General features: G+C 44.8%; 1 protein-coding gene across 2 annotated transcripts in view; it reads right to left on the bottom strand.

Annotated features, from left to right (window-relative positions):
- ATXN1 (ataxin 1) overlaps positions 1-20,310 on the bottom strand; it is a 376,299-nt gene that overhangs the window by 9,395 nt on the left and 346,594 nt on the right. For both annotated transcript variants that reach the window (XM_088791372.1, XM_088791373.1), the window contains one exon: positions 14,620-16,681. In XM_088791372.1, the coding sequence (XP_088647498.1) occupies positions 14,620-16,521 (1,902 nt within the window). In that variant the 5' untranslated portion in view covers positions 16,522-16,681. The remainder of the gene's footprint in view (positions 1-14,619; positions 16,682-20,310) is intronic.

Genomic DNA, 20,310 nt, shown 5'->3' with positions numbered 1-20,310 from the left:
CTTAGCTGTAGAGGGTGCAGCTCACTGGCCCACGTGGGAAATCGAATCGGTGTGTCCTGGGCCTTAGGAACACAACGCTCGAGCCACCAGGCTGGCTCTCAATGACTTTTCTAGAAGTAGTAGACTAGGTAATTTCGACCAACCCTCTTTCTGAGGACAACTAGATACTCTGGCACACACACACACACACACACACACACATGCGCACACACACTGGACAAAATGTAAAAACATATTTCTATGGCACTAGCCAGAAAATAAGATGGTATAAAAAGCACTGGGTCAGGAACAGGAAAGGGTGATGGCCCAGAGATTTGAACCTGTTGCTTGGGGCTAGTTCCCCTGAGGGCATTTGCACATTCCAAAGTGGAGCAGCTGTGAAACCAAGTGGGCTTTTGGTAATTTCAAGAGCATAGGGGTGGAGGGAGGGCAGGGAATGGAGTTCAGGGTACACCAAGGGAGGGTGCTCTCTGGTGAACCCACTCTTTTGGGCTGTGACACCAAAGTGCTGTACTCTAGTAATAAGGTGAACCAGAAGGAGACAGACCCTCTCAAGGTCTGAAGCTCAGATTTTAATCATCTTAGTCACTAAAATTGGATTACAGTCTTGAATTATTTCTACAATTTTTCAAATAAAAGACATTCAATTAAAAAGGGGAAGGCGGTCCATGAGCAGACCAGAATACATGAATAAAACCCAGTAGAAACAGAAAATAGAAACAGACCCACAGGGGCTTCTGATATACAGTCATCAGATATAGACTTTAAAATGACTATATTTACAGTATTTAAAGAGATTAAAGACAAGCTTCAGGATTTTGGTAGAGAGCTAGAATCTATTTTTTAAAAATCCATGGACATTCTAGCTAAAAAATGATGAGGCAGAAAAGGGTTAATAAAAGTGAGCCTGAGGGGGGACTGCCCAGGCCTGCATCCCCTCCCCAGGAACTGCCCAAGCTCATCCCCTAGAAATAAATCTAAGATGTCTAAACCCTCACAAAAAGTGGAGATAAGACCCAACTGGCTTTAACTGGTTCTTCACACATGCGCAAACTGCCAAAACCTGCCGTTGAACTCTAGGCTAATTATAATGCAATTAGAATGGAATGAACATTAAGGCTTGCCTCCCACCCCTCTGAGTTTTTCTCTATGCATTCTGGGTAAGAGCATGCGCAGAAAGAAACTAGTTACATAACCAACATATGTCAATCAAATGACCTCAGTCTATACATCACCTCTCCTGCCATAAGGAAATTTACCTACACTTTCCTATATAAGAAAAAGCTAACCTACAGTTAGGTGCAGTCCTCTGCTCTGGCAACGTGTAGGCCGGCTTCCTTCTTCTTGAGTAAACTTAGTTCCTTGTTCTCTTCATTTCAGGCTGCATCTGTGAATTCTTTTCATCTTTTGCGAACGACCAGGGATTAATTCCAATGACACAACAAAAAATACATCCACTAAAATAAAGAATGTGATGGATTTTCCAACAGAATAAACATGATTGAAATTAGTGAACTGGATTCTTTAATTAGAGCTTTATAAGAAACTATACGGGATGAGACACAGAGACAAAATAGCTAATACAGAGGAGAGGGTAAGGCACCTAGAAGACACATTGAGAAGATCTTACAGACACAGTTTGAATCCTACAAGGAGGAGAGAGATTGTAGTGCAGAAGAAATATTTAAGGAGATAATGGCTAAAAATTTTCTGAAACTAAGAGACAATAAGCAACTGATTCAAGAAGGCCTAACTCCCAAGCAGGAAAAGTAAAAAGAAATTCTCACCTAGGCAGGTCAAAGTTTAACTGCTGTAAATCAGAAACAGGAAAAAAAATATACTGAAAAGCCTTCAGAACAAAGTATACATTATCCCCAAATAAGCAATAATCCCCAAATAAGCAACAAATAATCATATAGTAGACTTCTCAATAAAAATAATGGAAGCAAGAAGACAATGGAATATCTTGAAAGTATTAAAGAAAAAGAGTGCCAACCAAGAATTCTATGTCAAGCAAAAACATCCTTCAAGAATGAAGGCAAATAGGTGGTATATTCTTCAAAGAATGAAGACAGACATCTTTCAGTCAGATAGTAATTGAGAGAATTCACCACCAAGAGATTGACACTAAAGAAAATACTAAAGAGTATTCTTTAGGTAGAGGAAAACTGAAATTAGATGGAAGTTTGTAGATGCAGGGAGGAAAGAAGAGCAATGCAAATGGTAGATATATGGTAAATCACAATAATATTGACTACATACAATATTAAAAATGCTCTGTTGAATTTTATACACACATACACAAACACGTAAGTAATTAAAATACTTCCCAAAATGTAAAAAAGCAGTAATTTTTAGTGTGATTTACATGGATTGTGGCTTTTCCATTTAATGTACTTTATCTCTTTGAATAATTATGACTGATCTAGTTCTAGACACTTCTTGAGTGATATACTTTATTTGCTCCACAGAAGACATGTGTTTTTATTAGAAGAAATAACTAGAGCAAATTTAAATTTATATGGAAGCCTATTACTCCAGTGTGTGTGTGAGCATGAGCCCATATAAATAAATGTACATGTTATCTGGGGAATTTTTCATAGTTTGGGGTTATTTTAATAATGCAATGAGAGCTAAAATTTTTTGAGTGCTTACTATCTGTCAGACACTCAGGTACAAACTTTACCAAAAGCATTTCGTTTAATGCTGACAGTATACTAGTGAAAAAAGCACTGTTGTTTCACTTTACAAATAAGGAACTATAGTCTCGGAGAGATAAAAATCACTTGCTTAATGTCACAGCTAGAAGCTGATTGAACTGGGATTTAATCCATTTCTTTGCCCCCAAACCCATTTTCTTTTTCTTATGCTCCTGATCTCTGCCTCTCTGAACAAAGATATTATAATACCACCAAAAGAGATGAACTTGACATTCCCACTACCCCCAACAGTGGTGAATGCTACTCGAAATAAATAGCATCCAATGGCATGAGCTCATGGATTTGTTTCATGGTACAGAAAATTGTGAAATACTGTCTGCCTTGTATCTACTCATACAATTCTAGTCTCCCCATATGAGTGTGTAATAAGGCTGATATTCAGTTACAGAATTACAATTATATTACACACACACACGTTTATATTTGCATATACATATGTACAATCATACTTATAAGTTACAGATGGGAATGCCCACTGAATTCCAAATGGGAGGACTAACGTGGAGCTGGCTTCAAAAATCCTGTCCCAAACCTCTTAGAGCCACTGACACCACAAGCTGAGCAGAGGAACAAATCCTACTTCAAGTGGGGATTGTTTAGCTTTATTTCCAAATCACAAAAACAAAGTTCTCACGTGTAAATATCTCAAGACTCTCTACCAGACTGTTTGCTCATCCCTGCCTAACACCTGGCAGAAGTCATGTGATGTTCATAATACTAGAAGCCCTTTGGCCTTTTTTGGCTTCACATGTTCCTACACGACCCCATAATTTGGACAGTCTGTCTCCTTGCTGACAGACAGTACAATGTCTGCCAGTGGCAGTTTCTCGGTGTGGGAGCCATACTGTGCACACGCCTCAGAGCAGCCAATATTTCATACTCTGAGAATAACACTACTGTATACTCATACACAAATTGATCTGAAGACTTTCACATGCTGTCAAGTATCTGTAGAATCATTAAGAAGAAATGTCTTCTAGGCCTTTATAACAGGTAACACTGCCGATTATTCCGAAGGCTATGATGTAGAGGCATGTGCTTCCCATTATATACACCATACTGTTTTGGGGCATGTGGAAAGCCCTTTATGACTCCCTCATCTCAAAACTCCAAAGACAGGTCTTAGAATTAAATACCGTGAGGTGGTCTGTAGCATGAACAGCCTACCTAAATATTCATGAAAAAACAAAAAGTGATGAGGGGAGAGAATATTTAAAATACACACTAAAAAGAGCTGATAACAGTGGAATTTATTTAACCTAAATAGCTTGGGAAAATCTATTCCATCACTTCAAAGGCATGCCTTTGCTCCCTTCCTCCTAAATTCTGTCTTTGTCTCCCCTCAAAGGAGCTCTGCCTTCCTGGGAAGAGATGTCATACTACACACCCTCAGGTGTGTCTACACAAATTAGGAGCCAAAGATTATTGTACGCGGCGTACTGGATAGCTCATGCCAAATGTTATTTTTGTCCTCATTAATTATTTATCCTCGCTAATATTTATCCTCAGATATTTTCCTCTTTTCTAATTATGTAGCCTGAATTATCTTAGATAATGCACAGTTTTTGGTCTGCACATATGTAAACTAAAGTAAGTTTTTCCCTTTCTTTGGTGAAAGTTAAACTCTCACTGCACATGTCTCAGATAAGCACTCTAAAGTATTCATAACAAATCCGTTTTTAGTTTATAATTAGGTTTGTCAGAGACATAATCATTCTTAAAGGTTAACTGATCATTAACAGTTAATGAAGGATTAAATTCGAAGAGGGGATTTTGCAGTGAGAATCTATATGGTTAAGCCTGTCTGCTTGAAAGCCCCTTGGAGGGAAGCCTTATCTACCTCAGAACACGTTGCCAATGCCAATGGGGACTGTTTTGGACATGAAACAACGCTGGTGGGATTTTGTGACATGATGTTACTTTAAGCTGGAAAAATAAGTCTGTGAATTCTTTTAATTTGAGACACATGTGGTCTCTCGTATGGCTCTGAGAGCTTCCCAGTGTTATTGATCAAGTGTTCATACTCCAGGTTTTGCAGCTGTAATCAAGTTCAATAAGTAACATTGAGCACCTGCTACGCGTTAGGGACTGTAGAAGGGTCCCTATTGTTTAAGACCCAGTTCTTGATTCAATGGGGAGACAGAACATGCATGCAGAACAAGTAACTTCACAAGGGCACATCTGGATACTGGCCACCATGTTATTTGATGATGTCCACTTGGATATCTATTGGTAACTCAAATGTAATGGTATCCAAAACGGACCTGCTGATATGCCCCACCCACAGGCACCTCTGATGTTCTTATCATCTCCATGAATGGCACCCCATTCTCCCAGAGGTTCAGGTCAAGGGCCTGAGAATCACGCTTGTTATGCAGCTGTGTCATGTGGGGTCTCAACTCCTGCTCCCGACACAAGAACGCAGGATAAGGTGAGGCCAAAAAGGAACACCCATGGAGCCATAGATTCAGGAGTCATGTCACTATATTCTCCCTGGAGGCTGAGTTGGAGACACAGGAAGCAGGAGCCACATGATCTGCAACCTGCCATCTGCTTTCTGTCAACCAACCAACACCACTTGCTAGCTGCAACCCGCTGTGCTAACTGCAATCTGCGCTTGCTAGCTCAGCCACCATCTTCTTGCTGGCCCCCATTTTTCTTGCTAGCCCCCATTTTGCTGCTAGCGTAGCCACAGCAGTTATATTAGTGGCTAATGGCTTGTTGGTTACAGTTGACGGCCAACTAGCCACAGCTGATGGGCATCCAATCACAGTTGATGGCCATTTACTACCCAAGTGAGCACCTTTCTACGTGAGGTCGAGAGCCTGGGAACTGCACTCCTGGCTGTCCCCACAACGCTTTACTTGGCTCTTTCTCTCATCGCACGCTCATCCAAGTCACAAAGCCAATCCTATTGGTTCTCTCTTCCAAACATATCTAGAATGATACCATTTTTCACTGCCTCTACCACCACAGTCCTGGCCAAGCCAGCTTCTGACTGGGAGAAAAAGCCTCCGTGAACAAGTCCATTGTGGTCTGCATGCTACTCCCTACTCACCGCACTGCAGTGACACTGGTCTTGTTGGTCCGTTTACTCCACTTGCAACTCTGGGTCTGTGCATCCACTATTCCCTATATTTGGAATCCTTTCTGTCCTGTACACTGTCACCTCCTGTTCCTCTTCTCACAGAGCTCCACTGATGACCCTATTACAATACCACCCCGTCCTTATTTTCTCTACCCCTTCTATGCGGCTTTGTTTTTTCCCCATAGCACTTATTATCTTTTGATGCATTTTTTTTTTTAACTTTTTGTCTGTTTTACCTCTTCCTTCAAACTCCCACGAGACTGTACGCTCCGTGAGGTCTTAGATATTATCTGTTTTGCTTATCCTTCTAGCCCCAGAGTCTAGGATACTTCCTGGCATATGACAGGTACTCAGTACAAATCTGAAAGAAGGACTAGTTCTGTGTTTGCTTTCCGTCTGTAAAAACACTGCAACGGCACAACTGGCCAACAGAGGTCAATGTTTAGATGCTGAGAGGCTCTGCCTGTCCTTGTTTCTTTTCACCAGCCAGGACTAAATTGGGCATGCAGTCCTCCCAGGGAGAGGAGCAGTGCCTTCCCCGTCCGGCTCACCCCCAGCAGGCAGCGCCCGGGGCTGAGCCGCAGTGGCCTTACTCAGCATTCCCGTCAGACGCTGGGCCCATCATGACTCCTCTCCATTCTTGAGGTTCCCTTGTGCTATTTCAGCTGTGCTAACAATCATTAATTCATTTATGATCATGTGGGGAGTTCAAATGGTCTCTGATTAAACCCCAATGAACATATACTCCTGGGGGCAGTACCATATCAAACCCAAGCATGTTATATAATTCCTGGCAGCTCAACATAGCCCATTTTTTCATCCCATAAATACATCCTTTTCCAAATACTTTAAGCGGTTTGTAGGATGAAATGTGAGCATGAATAGCCTGTGTCCTTATGTCAGCTTGAAGCCCGTCTGTCTTTCATCTCTGGATGCCTTGTAGCCAGTACCTCTCTTTTTCGGGGCAGATCACTTCTCCTCCTCCTCCACTCCCCCCCCCCCCCCTGCCATTCTCCTGCTGCTGCAGACACACCCACCTGCTCACCCCTGAGCCCATGAGAAATCTGCCTACCCCTCCCTCTCTCCATCCCCACAAACCAGCTCCTCTAAAACTGTCACCTCCAACTTCTATTCAGGACGGAGGAACAGTTAAGACAACACATCTGGGCTGATTCTTATTTATTCAGAGTCACTTTTCTGGTTTGCTTAATGACTGATTTTTGATCTTTCTTTGCTCTTCTGTGTGTAGGTTCAAAAAAATTCCTTTAACTACTTAGTCAGTAACTATTGTATCTAAACACTGTATGCATATACACATATTTACGCTGTTTGATTGTATATTTCAATCTTAGATTGGTGTTATGTCTATATACACACATATGTACATATCACTAAAAACAAGATATAAAGAAACAAAACGTCTGTTGTTTAAATGTCTCCCATTTCCTTCACAAGAATCCTTGTTTTCACAAATGTGAAGGGCATCTGTTTGACAAAATATTTTTGCTTGATACTATCCCAACTGTACCAACTCTGTCTGTATCCGGGAGCAATGACATTGCTCAGAAACTGGGTTTCGGTGACTATGAGGTCTGACAATTAAGTTCTCGAACTCATCCTAGAAAAAGTGCTACATACCTCACGGCTGAATATCACCATAGTCACCTCCAAAGTACTTCCCTTGGGAAGCTATGCCCTGACACCAGCACCTAGTCCACCCTTCAAAGCAATTTCGGAACTCTTTTTCTGGAATGGCCATCAGAGCTGTTGTCGTATTACCCTTGATGTCCTGAATGTCATCAAAATGTCTTCCTTTCAATATTTCCTTTATCTTTGGGTAAAGAAAGAAGTCACTGGGGGCCAGATCACATGAGTAGGGAGGGTGTTCCAATACAATTATTTGTTTACTGGCTAAACACTCCCTCACAGACAGTGCTGTGTGAGCTGGTGCATTGTCGTGATGCAAGAGCCATGAATTATTGGTGAAAGTTCAGGTCATTTAACTTTTTCATGCAGTCTTTTCAGCACTTCCAAATAGTAAACTTGGTTAACTGTTTGTCCAGTTGGTAAAAATTCATAATGAATAATCCCTCTGATATCAAAAAAGTTAGCAACATCATTGCGACAAGTTCGCGAACTTAATTGTCAGACTGCGTACGTCTTGCTTCCAGTGAAACTATTAAATTGGGAATATCTAACTTGGTGTGCAAGTGAAATTCTTGATCCTGTTTTACCTGTAGAGAAAAGCCAGTCTGCTTTCCTTGCATTGCAGGCCGGTTTACATGAGTATATGCTCAACACCAAGAACATCAGAAAACTCTGGAGCGATGATTAAGGGGCTTAGCAAGACACCACTTACGCCAGTATTTAAGGATCATTAATAACAACAGTCACAGCTCTTCGGCAGAGGCGAAGGATATCTGTGAGTGTTTTGATTAAGACATTGAATCACGTTCAGGCTAAGCCTGACTCAACCCTTGGTGGAAGTGTTTTCAGGGTTCAGTAAAGCCCACATCCTACTGCAGAGATACTTCCAAACACAAATTCCCCAAATGACAAGTTGGGTTCTTCTCACACATTGTCCCAGAGCTGCCATTGTGGGGAGGCCCGGGTAGGACTTGCTCAACAGGCACCCGGGGCAGCTCTCAGGCACACAGATTCCATTCCCATTTGCCCTCCTCCTTTGGGGTCTTAAAATGTGTGCTTAAAGAACAACATTGTTCAGTGCTAAAGAGCTATCAAAACCACAGAAAGACATGGAGGAAACTTAAATGACTATATTGCCAAGTGAAAGAAGCTTCCAGTCTGAACAGGCTATATGCTGTATGAGTCCAGCTATATGACATTCTGGAAAAGGCAGAAACATAGAGACGTAAAAAGATCAGCGCTTGCCAGGACTTTGGGACGGGGTATAGGGTGGTGGGGAATCCAAGTAGGTGAAGCATAAAGGAGTTTTTTGGGTGGTGAACCTATTTTGTATGATACTGTAACGCTGGACACATGACATTATACATTTGTCAAAATCCACACAATGTATAGGACAAATTTAGTTAATAACAATGTGCCATATTGGCTCGTCAATTGTAACAAGTATGCGACACAAATGCAAGATTTTAATAATGGGGAAAACTGTGTGTGTCTGGGTACTCTGTGTACTTCCTGCTCAGGTTTTTGGTAAACCTAAAGCTATGTTAAACAACAACGTTTACTTTGAAAAAGCTGTAAGCAACAGTGGTCCAAGAGAACCTGCTTCGATAATACATGTAAGATCACTGTGTTAGGGGGCTCGTATCACACAAAAGCTAAAGGACAGTTATCTTCATTTTTTTCTTTGTGAGGGGCACACACACACACACACACACACACACACACGCACACACAATGTGGTCTGATACTGTTTTGCCGCTAGAGATTTTCTGGCATTAGAACTGAGAGTAGGGTTATCACCAACTGGACCACAGGCCCGCGTTGGGCTTTGTGCACAGAGCAGTCACCATCTCTTGTTTGATACATTAGGGTTCATTTCCACCAGGCCCTTCCTGCATGTGAAACGCTGGCACGTGGGTTTGCCTTGGCTGCTAAGGGACTATACAGGCTTATGTGCTGCTTGCATGAGGGCTTTGGCTATTTTTAGGCAGCAGCTAATCCATTAAATGCATAACGCTGCCACTGATGACTCACAGAACACAGCAGTCAAATTAAAAAACAGTGGAATGAAAGAAAAGCCATTGGTAAACGTGCAGTAAGCACATCATTATAACATGCCGTACAAGTGTATGCGCGCGCACACACACACCAGGACAGTCGGGAGGAGGAAATGGCACTGCATATTAAGCAGTCACCAAGGAGGTAAAGGGAAGCAGTCACCAAGGGAGGATCTGGGAAGCGACAGACAGCTCTACGAACATAAGGAGCTTGGCAGTTAGGAAAGAAGGACTCCAAGAAAAGTGTCACCCAAGAGCACTTTACAAATAAAATTCACTAACATTTTACTAAGCAAATTTTGTGTAGTTTTCAGAAAAGTTGAGGCCTGGGGAGCATGAGATAGGGATGGGGAGGCTGCTCACAGATAGAATATTGTTTGCCAGATGGAAGCCGCAGGCCCCCCAGGTAGGGCTATCCTGGGCAGGGATCTCCCAGAGGTAGTCTCCACCAGAAGAGGAAAGAGACTGCGGAGAGGCCTGTGAACCCATCTCCGCGACGGTCCTCTTACTGATGTGGAAGGCGAGACTACCAATCCATCCCTCCAGTTCAGCTCACGCTCAGAAAACCACAGCACGCACAGTATGGCTGCTCCTGGGCCATTCAGAGGAATGTGCCACAGGAATATAGGCAGGGTAAAAATGGCTGATTGTACTCATTGGAAAAGTTCAGCCTTCTTTCTAGGCTTTTCTAGACTGTCTCTCCTTCCATACATTATTTTTAGAGCCTTTTATTTATTTTTCAGAAGCTGACCGTTTCCCTTCTCAGGGCCAAAGCCACCTAAGTGAAGCAGGGAAAGGAAACTAACATTGTCAAGGGCCTACCATGTGCTACATATTGTGTCGGTTCCTTTGAATGCATTTTCTTTAATTCTTACAACCCTGATAATTCTCACTATGTATGCAAGAACGGAAGGTTTAGACAGAACTTGCAGGATAAATTATTCATGCAGTGATTTGTAAATGACTCGCATAAGGACCCAGTGCTACCAAATGGTGGAGGATAGATCTAGACTTAGGTCATTTGGGCCCCAGTCCCGCATTTTCCTACCATCTAATCTGCTTCCCACCCAACTAGGTGATGTCCCATCCTCTTATTTTGCCTGCATTCATGCTATTACCCAGGATCCCTTCTTGTACTTGCCACAGACATACAAACGTGGAGAATACGAAGTGGATTCTGCTTGCGAGTGAGGCCCAAGGAAGTCATTCTGCTGTCTGTTGGGACTCTCCACCAGAATCACCAAGGCTGAGAAGATGGCTGAGGAAAGTAGTGACTCTTTCCCTCCTGGGGTGGGATGTGCTGCCTGCCCTTCACCAGAAGAGAAAGAGACTGCAGAGCAGCCACAAAGAGGCTTTGTGTGGAGCAAACAGTCGGAAGGGACTACACCTGGAACTCCTATTGGTTTCCCACAGCAGCTGGGGTGGGAGCCCTGGGGTGCAGAGAAATATTGCACTGGGTATGGCAAAGCCACGGGCATGGTGACGAATATGGGAAAGCATTTTTCTCTTACACAGCCTCGTCTGGAGCTTCAGCTGGAACAACAACATACACAATAATAATTAGAGCTTCAGCTCCTTAAAAATAATCACCAAAATTAAAAATCAAAAAACAAAACAAAAACCCTCTGTTTTATACAGGTTGGCTTTAGTTCCCGCTCGGTCTCCGTGTGGATCGTTAGCATGTGGTCAGTGAAGGTTCCCTTTATGGCCCCTGCTGGGTTTTGGTAGCCAATGCTGGTAAATTTCACAAGGACTATTCTGCAAGGCAGGAATGAAAGCAAAAGATGACAAAACAAGGCGGCCCAAGGTATTACCAGGTATGAGTCATTTGCCTGTCTGGAGGTAAGAAAAACGGCAGCTCTGAGAGGTAGAACAACTCGTCTAGTGGCAGACTGGAAGCCAGGCTCACGGCTTTCTCCACACCATGCTGCCTTCACTGGGAAGTCCACAGTAGGTTTTATGAGGTCAAGCTTCTCTGTGGTTCTCCTTTCATGTAGGCTTTATGCCCAGAGTCATAAAGCCATCTGTTGTGCCAAACCTAGCCCTTCTCCCACAATTTCCCTAATCAAATTTGTGATTTTGCTAATTAAGTTAAACAATTTGCACATTTCTAATCTCCCCGTGGGTGTGAGTGTTAGCGATTTCCAACCAGGAGAGAAGACATAGACTGATTCTTCAGGCCAGGGGAGAAAGCTCCTCCCAGGGACACGAATCACAGAGGGAAGCACTCCGTCCTTGGAACGTAAATTGAATCCAGATATTAGTTCTCTCTCTCCCTCCCATCTCCTCTTCCCCTCTTGCTTTCTCTCTCTGATTCTCCACTGATTCTGTTCCTGTCACTTGTGGCAAACACAGCTGGTGGAGTATTTTCGCTATGATGATGTCTGCTTGTTTCTGATAGGCTTCTCGGTAAAGTGACAAATCATTGGTTGTGTCAGCGCCTTGCACTTTGTTCCTACCACAGCCCTCTCACCAGACTTTGCAGAAGCCCTTCCCAGCATGCAGCACGGCCACAAGGGGCCGCCCTGACAGGCCTGCAAACAGGCTGTGACAAATATTCTACCTTCTAATTTGCACCTTGGCTGTCAGCAAAGAGACTAGTGGTCTGCCTACGGGAAGGAAATGAGACTTGGCCTGGAAGCCAATTTCTCTATCATTTAAGCGTTCATTCTGCAAAGTATCAAGCAGGGAAAACACACAGAGACGCTTCCTTTCTAAGACCTGCCAAATCCATTTGAAACCTAAAGAGGCCTGTGAGCTCTGGTCTCAGAGGCTGCTAAGGCCTTGGAGATGCAGCCCACAGCTAGAGCTGTTCTTTATTCTCAAGTTGAAAGAGATGTTGGTAAGGAACCAGTAGCATTTCAAAAATCACACCTCTCTCCATGCCTAATTCTGGGCACACTAATGCTTTAAGGATTAAAAAAAGTACCAAAAAACCACATTTACTTTTCATTCTTGTTTATTTTCCATGCTTCGCCTGGGGTCTGTTAAAAGAAAACTTTGCTAAAGGGAACTTTTTTTCCCCTTCCTTCTAGGATCCACCCCAATCCATGTAGGGAGACTAGAGCAAGCAGCAACTACAGATGGGTAGTGAGTCCTAAATCCTGATGGTAATAATAAAAAAAAAAATCCTGACTTTTGCTCTTTTTCTGAATCAGAACTTTGAAAAATCTTTCTTGGTCTTTACCAAAGACTCTAAACCTAGTGACATCTCACCATAAAAAATAAAAGTATTTGGGGCTAAGAGCTCTTGGCAATGGAAGCCCCCTGACGTTGTGCAAGATCCCACATCCGGTCAGTTACAGGAAGTTCTGGAAAAGATTGTGGAAAATTGGATTCCCCTCCGCCTCACTTGATGTTTAAAAATATACTTAAAACAATTCAAACTATTAACTAGTTGGTCTTTTTTGTTTGTTTTATTTTCTGTGAATGCCCCAACTATCAGCTAAGACACGATCCTTTTCAACTTGAAGGAGATGCTGTCACATCCGAGTGTTTCAAAATGTCTGGTGGAAATATTCTCAGAGGCCAGGAAAGTTCCCAGCCTGAGGGCCAAACCTGTTTGACTCAAGCAACCTGGGCAATGAAGTTGCTGTTTCATATAAATGGGCTGTGGAATAAATGTGTTCAAGAGATTCAAGAGACTGGAAAAGGGTGGATTGAAGGAGCCCAGGGAAATTAAGAGACTTAATCATAGTTCCAGTTTTTAGCATGACTCAGTTGGGCTGCGTCTGACCCTCGGGGTTTCTATTTACCCACAAGCCCAGGAGAGTACAATCCGATTGTATTAAGCATGCTTTTTATTTTCTGTGTTCTGACGCTCTGACATCTGGGGGCCTTGCTGACTCCGGAGGGACTGCCCCTCTCAGGCTCAGCTAATTCTTAGAGATAGCAACCAACTCTCCTGGGAAAGTGATCTTCATCTGCAAACCACCCACCCAAGCTGCCCACCACCTCCTCTTAAAAGGCTCCCATACTCCAGGCCACTGCCCCACCGCCCTACTCACCTCATGGCAGGTACCAGACAACTAGGGACAGAGCCCACTGAAACTACTCTCACTAGCCAATCCTAAACCTGCTTACCCTACCTCACCCATTCCTCCCCACAGAAACCACAATTAAGGTTCTTGCCCATGATTTCTCCTCACTCCCTCTTCCTCCTGACTGACCCTGGTGCTTCCCCGTGTCATCCTGCATGGTGTGTCCCCTCGTGTGATCTGTGAGTATAATAAACTACCGTGTTCCCCCGAAAACAAGACCCAGCCGGACCATCAGCTCTAATGCATCTTTTGGAGCAAAAATTAATGTAAGACCCAGTTTTATAATATAGCATAATATAAAAATTAATATAAGACCCGGGTCTTATAATATAACATATAAGACCTGGTCTTATGTTAAAATAAGACCAGGTCTTACAATATAATATAATATAATATAATATAATATAATATAATATAATATAATATAATATAATAATATAATATAATACTGGGTCTTATATTAATTTTTGCTCCAAAAGACGCATTAGAGCTGATGGTCCGGCTAGGTCTTATTTTTGGGGAAACAGGGTATGTTTTCAATGGTTGTTGTCTCCTCATCTGTCCATCTTGCCATATCTAAATAATAACAAAACCTGAATTTTATAACACAGGTGTTGATATGGGATGTGGTGACTCTGGGCATCTAATGTCCTCACTGGACCAGTACTGTCTTTTCCTGATGGAAAAAAAAGGGCAGAATGGTTCTTTTTTAGAAGGACCTTAAACTCTGCAGCCTTTCTCAATCAGGTTCCCATCTGAACCACAGAACATAACTTAAGTGATGATTTTCTTAAATTGTCCTGAGGATGGTACCTGACTAGCCCCACTCTAGATGCAGAGAAGTTAGTTCACTACAAGTAGCAGACGTCTTGGAGCACTGGGCTTACTTCTCTTAGAGAACATGGCTGGGAAAGCTTCGGAGTCTAAAGCCTAGGCATAAATGAAAACCTTTAATTTTCCCCACAGCTCGGACAAGTCTGCCTCCTGGAAGAAGTTCATCTAGCCAGGAAATGATGAAGGCGTGTGGTGGGGTGTCCCCTCATCTGTGTGACCTGGGCGAACATTACCTGGGCCCGGTGCTCCCCGACGGCGAACTGGATCACAGCGACGCCCGGGCTGTGGCTCTCCTCAATCCTCTCCACGGTGCTGGAGTCGATTTTCAGGTCGTTGCTGATCTCTGCACTCTGGATGAAGTCTTCGGTTTTCAAGTCCTCCACCTTCTTCAGCTCCCCATTGGCCAATTGGATGATGGAGCCTTTCATGAAGTAGGGGGGCAGTGTGGGGGGGGGCACCGCTGGGGAGGCCACGGACTGCACCACGGGCAGGTGGATCTGTGCCTGCACCATGGCCGGGTAGGCGGCCTGGGTGACCAGGGCCTCTGGGCTGAAGTTCTCGCTCTTGGGAAGGGCGGTGGTGACGAACGTGTGAGGCACTGCTGCAAACTGGGGCGACGAGGTGACTATCGCAGAGGCTGCTCCTGACCCCTCCACGTCAGCACTGCCAACCGGAATGAGCAGGGGCTGGGTGCCCGGGATGACCAGGTGCTGGGGCAGGCTGCCCGCGTATGTGATCGCTTGTTGCTGGCTGCTCAGGTACCCGATGACAGGCGGCTGAGTCCCCGTGTAGAAGGCCGTGGCTGGCAGCCCAACTGGGAGTGGCTCCGAAGCACTATGTGTGGTCTGAATGACAGTGTGGGGTGACAGCGTGGCAACGGAGGCGGCCTTTACGCCTTCGGGGCCCAGAGCCTGTTGGGGTGAGAGCGCGTAGGATCGGTGCCCGGGCTTCCCTAAATGCAGGCCACCTTTGTCGTTGAGGGTGGAGGGCGAGGCCTCGCGGTGCGTGACCTGCTGCACTTCCGAGTCAGCTGTGGGTGTGTTGCTGTTGGGCAGGACCATCACAGAGGCGCGGACCCCTGAGGAGTCCCGAGCGCCATAGTCGGCGGGGCCAGGGTGGACGACCACGTGCCGGGACTCGTACGGGTGAGGAGCTGGCTTGCTGCTGGCCTTCACCAGGCCCAGGTCTGCTGAGGTGGGAGCCCCGTACCTCCGGCCCTTCTCCATCTCCCCGTTCAGGATCTCCTTGGCCTGCATGGCCTGCTGCAGCCTGCTGCTCTCAGCTTTCTTGGTGGCCTCCCGAGTAACAAAGTGGCTGCCAGAGTCAGTGTATTGCACTACGACCTGAGGGGAAGGCCCCAGGGTGAGCGTGTGTGGGATCATCGTCTGGTGGGGGTGGAGGTGGACGGGGATGGCTGGCGGAGAGGCCGTGCGCCCGGCGTTCTGTGGAGAGCTGGCAATGTGGACGTACTGGTTCTGCTGGGTGGGTGGTGGGGACCCTGGCGCGATGAGCCCCGGAGTCCTGCCTAAGTGCTGCTGCTGCTGCTGCTCAGCCTTGTGTCCTGAGGCTTGGCTCAGACTGCCCATGTTGGCCAGCAGAGTGGAATAGGCCTCCAGCTGGGAGCGCTGGGATGGAGTGGTGGCCCCCGCGGCAGAGGCCACTGCACTGGTGACTGGGCTGGCCGTTGGGGAGATGAGCTGTGAAGGGATGAATCCTGCGTAGGGCCCGCTGTACTGGGGGGACCCAATGAACTGGAAAGTGTGCGGCAGGTGAGCGTACTGCACAGGCGACACCGGAGTCCCTGACTGCGGGGGAGGGTACACCGTGGGCAGCGTGGTGGTCGCCGGGACAGACCTGGGTGCGCTGGGTGGGGAGTAGTCCAGCCCCGTGGACAGCGCTTTGTGTAAACCTATTCCCTGCTGTAAACCAAGCTCCACTGAAGTCCCCGCCGGGCCACGCCTCCCGCCCCCGTGGCCTCGCGCACCAGGGTTGCCTGGGAGCCATGCCACGCCCTCCGCCCGGTGGTTGTCACTGGGCAGGACCGTGACCTTCTCCTCCGAAGGCCGGCTGGTGGCAGGGATCTCGCGCTTCTTGGGAGGCAGGCATTCGTTGCTCCGCTCTTGGTTGGATTTCATTTTTCGCCGTCCCCCTTCCACGGTGACTGTTTCACTGTCTGGCTGGTTCTGATTTTAGTCTGATAAATGGAAAGTCACATTTGATTTCTGTAGGGGATCCAGGCTCTTCATGAGGAATCATCTCCCCGTGGGTGCGATCCGCCAGCAGCAGCTCTGGAATCTGGGAAAAGGAAGAGGGTAGTGACAGGGGGGAAGGAAAAGGAGGAGAAAGAGAAGGAGGGAAAGGAAATCAAGATATCAGCAACAGAAAAGAACATCCTCAGCACGACTAAAACTAGGCCTCTGGTTTCCATGTAAATTCCAGAAACCGATTCTAGTCCCAGCACTAAAGCAGGTAAAACCCTGGCTGTGTTGGATAGCACATTAAGAAGATTATTAAGACACTGAGCAAGTCAAAACTTAAAGTTAGGTACCTTTTAATAAAGGTAACAACTCCCCTTAAGACATGTTTCTCAATACCCTCTCGCCTTTTTCCTCTTTTCTTTTAGAGGCAGATAATGCATTTAAGTTTCCTTTACAGAAATTCTGGTCCCATTCCTCACCTCATCTTTACCTTCCTGGGAAATTCAATGAAGCACACAGGGAGATGACATCAGTGAACGTCATCAGTGGACCCTGCCCTCAAAGCTGGGCCCTGGGGAGGAGCTGATTAAGCCTGAAAGCCCTGTACTGACTTTGCACATTATCTCTGAATCACTATCTTATCTATCAGAGCCACTGCTCAAAGATTTCACCTGACTCATCCTGACTCTACAATGATTCTCTTTCCTAACACATGCATGCACACACGTATACACATGCATACACACGTGCACACGCACGCACACACACATAACACACATAAAACATACACATGCCAACTCAGCAGAGGCAGCCAGAAATAATCCTGTTCTCTACAAGTTTCCAAAGAATTCCCAGTACAGCCACTCATATGGTAACAGAAAGAGAAAAGAAATCTGTGAGAGTTAAAAAATGAGTATGGTTACAGTTTTAAAAAATGCAATAATCGGGCAGGTGCATTGAAGTTTCTTTTATGATGGATTACACATTTGTTTCATCCCTACCTCTTCCTTCCTAAGAAGCTTTGATGTTTTTCCTTATAACCGCCCCCCTATCCCTTTCTCCTTGGAAAGAGTCAGGTCACCATTAACTTTAGAGATGAAACCTCTATCAGACTAATCAGACTTGTGCGTTTAGTTAGACCAGAACATACAGTGAGCCAAAAGCCAGTTTTTATGGACACATATCTCAGTCTCTTCAGTAACCACTGAATTCCGAGTCTGCATGATTGTGTGGGCAAACAGATGCCCACCTGTCAAGAGGCAGAACATCAATGGAACCTACAGGAACCAGGCTAACAAGCAGCAAATGTGACTGCCCCCTACAGGCAGCAGCTACAGACATGCGCGGTGTCACGCGCTGTGATCCCCGGAAGCCGTGAGGTGTGGTGGTGGGAGGCACAGGCCTTGGGGTTTCAGCGGTTCTCCTACCCAGGACCTGATTTTAAAACAAACAAAATAAGGCAGCTGCCTTTAGCATCTGATGCTTGTCTACCTGAAACAACGGCAATATCCCTGTTATAACACAGCTCCTTTTTTCTTTCTGTAGCCCCACCACTCCCCTCCAAACACCAGTTTACCCCAAATCTCTCTTATAGAGTTTACACTTCCTCAACCTAATCTGTAATTTTTTTTATTTTTTGCCAAGGATTTAGTGGCCCTTGTTGGTTTTGCTTCAACATCATTAACAAACATCAAGATGAAAGGACAAATGACACAAAAGTTCCCCAGCCTCAACATCAAACGACATTTCAATAATAATAGGATTTCTCACATGACAAGAGACATTTTAAAAACTGGGACAGAAACAAAAAAATAAAGTAAAAAGATATAAAATATTAATGCTGAAGAAATATGTGTCAAACGAGTAATGTCATTTATTTACCTTCCTGACCTCCTGCCTTTGCAAGTCCCAGGTAACTGCGTTCTGTATAGCCTTTTCTTATAAAGAGTGCACCATATAATTTACACCCAATACTTGCAAATCGATTATGATGACAGTGCTATTTTCAAAACATGACAGAATAAAATTAAACTACAGAAGTATCAAAGAGAGTGGCCCCTTTCGGCCACTTAAAAAGTACTGATAATGATCTTTTACCTTTAGATTTCAAGAGTCATCCTTTAAAAAGAGCTGTATAAGCTTCCACCTTCCCATATCAACTAGCCAAGAAAAGTCAAGTGGAGCTACTCAAAGCCAACCCTTCCATACGCCCCCTACTGGTTCCACAGTAGCACTGATCCAATAAAACCCGACAGGATTTCATTAATGATGTTCACCCAAGAGTGGTGGTATGTCAGAATCTGAAATGAGAACATTTGCATATAGTAGGCCCAGCCAGTAAGGGAATAGGTTAATTAGCCCAAGGCAGCTCTAGGGAAAAAAAAGCAGCAGCAGAAAAGCCCTTTCAAAGCCAAGCAAAATGTCAAACACATTCAGAAAGAGGCCCATTAGCAATGCAAATGTAAAATTGCCGGTACAACTGAATGCACAATATACAAAACTAGAAAACCCCTCTGAAGGTACTTTTTCAAGAACCCAGCTTTAGTAAATTTGAAAAAGAATGCTGACTTTGTTCTAAATAGTGCCTTGGTTTATGCACACTGTTTATTTGAAACACTGGCTTAGTTGGCTCCTAAGATCTCTGTGTAGGACTCTATGGCAGATCTGCTAATGGACCACTAATATCGACCTTAACCCACAAATTCAAATGTATTCTTTTGAAAAGTTATCCACTGATAGATGTCTTTTCCGGATAATAATAATGACAAATCAAGGATGCAAAGATTAATGCAGAACTGGAGGGAGTAGGGACCAGACTGATAAAAATTTCAACCCATCCTCCTCCTATACTTAGAAGGACCATGTCTCCTACTTACGAGTGCATCTTGGAGGAGACAAGGTTCTAATTCTGGGGCGTGTACCCCCTCTCTGTGCTCCATTATCTCTCTGTATTGCCTGTGTATCTCCCAGCAGGGGGAAATAGTGTGAGAATAGGGATTGTGTCTTGCTGTATTTCGGTGAACCACCAGAGGGCGCCACAGTACGCCACCAGGTCCCTGGTACACTGGGTAATTATTCATCGGAGTGAAGAGAGGGAAGGGGTAAATTATGAAGGTGGAAAAGTACAGTAGGGAAAAGGAGAGGGAAAGAGACAAGAAAGAAAAGAAGAAAAAAGAGCAGGATTTCTGTTTTTAGGGGCTATTTCTAGCTGCAGACAAATGGCCTCTGAGTCCCTAATTGCCTCCTCAGGGCTGAAACACACCAATGGTTCAGCTGAGCTGGGAGGAGTTCACCTGTTGGATGTCCCTGTCACAACAGAAAGATTTCTTCAAGATGTGGGGCCACACATGATTACATAGACGCTAAATTACTAAAGAAGCACATATGCAGATTATACTGTTTAAAGATTTAAAAAGGGAAGTGGAGAGGGAGTTCACAGACGACTCAGGACGGATTTATTTGGGGATTACTACATATGGTTTGCCTGATAGTCACTACTCCGAATGCATTCATCTTCAGCAGCCTCATATCTGCATTTACGTCCATCTCTCTACCAGTATTTTAAAAATTTGCTCAGTGGCCTAACACCTCGCTATTCAAAATGTGGTGCTCAGACCAGTAACTCCAGCATCCCTCGGCAGCCTTAGAAATGCAGAATCTCAGGCCTCACCCAGGCCTCCTGATTCAGAATCTGCATTTTACCAAGAACCCCAGATGATTCACATG

Source organism: Rhinolophus sinicus, chromosome 14 (assembly GCF_057876585.1).
Source record: "Rhinolophus sinicus isolate RSI-liver-muscle chromosome 14, RSI-T2T, whole genome shotgun sequence".
NCBI classification, from domain to species: Eukaryota; Metazoa; Chordata; class Mammalia; order Chiroptera; family Rhinolophidae; genus Rhinolophus; species Rhinolophus sinicus.
Note: the sequence above shows the minus strand (reverse complement) of the source record. Positions and strands in the feature narration are given on the sequence as shown.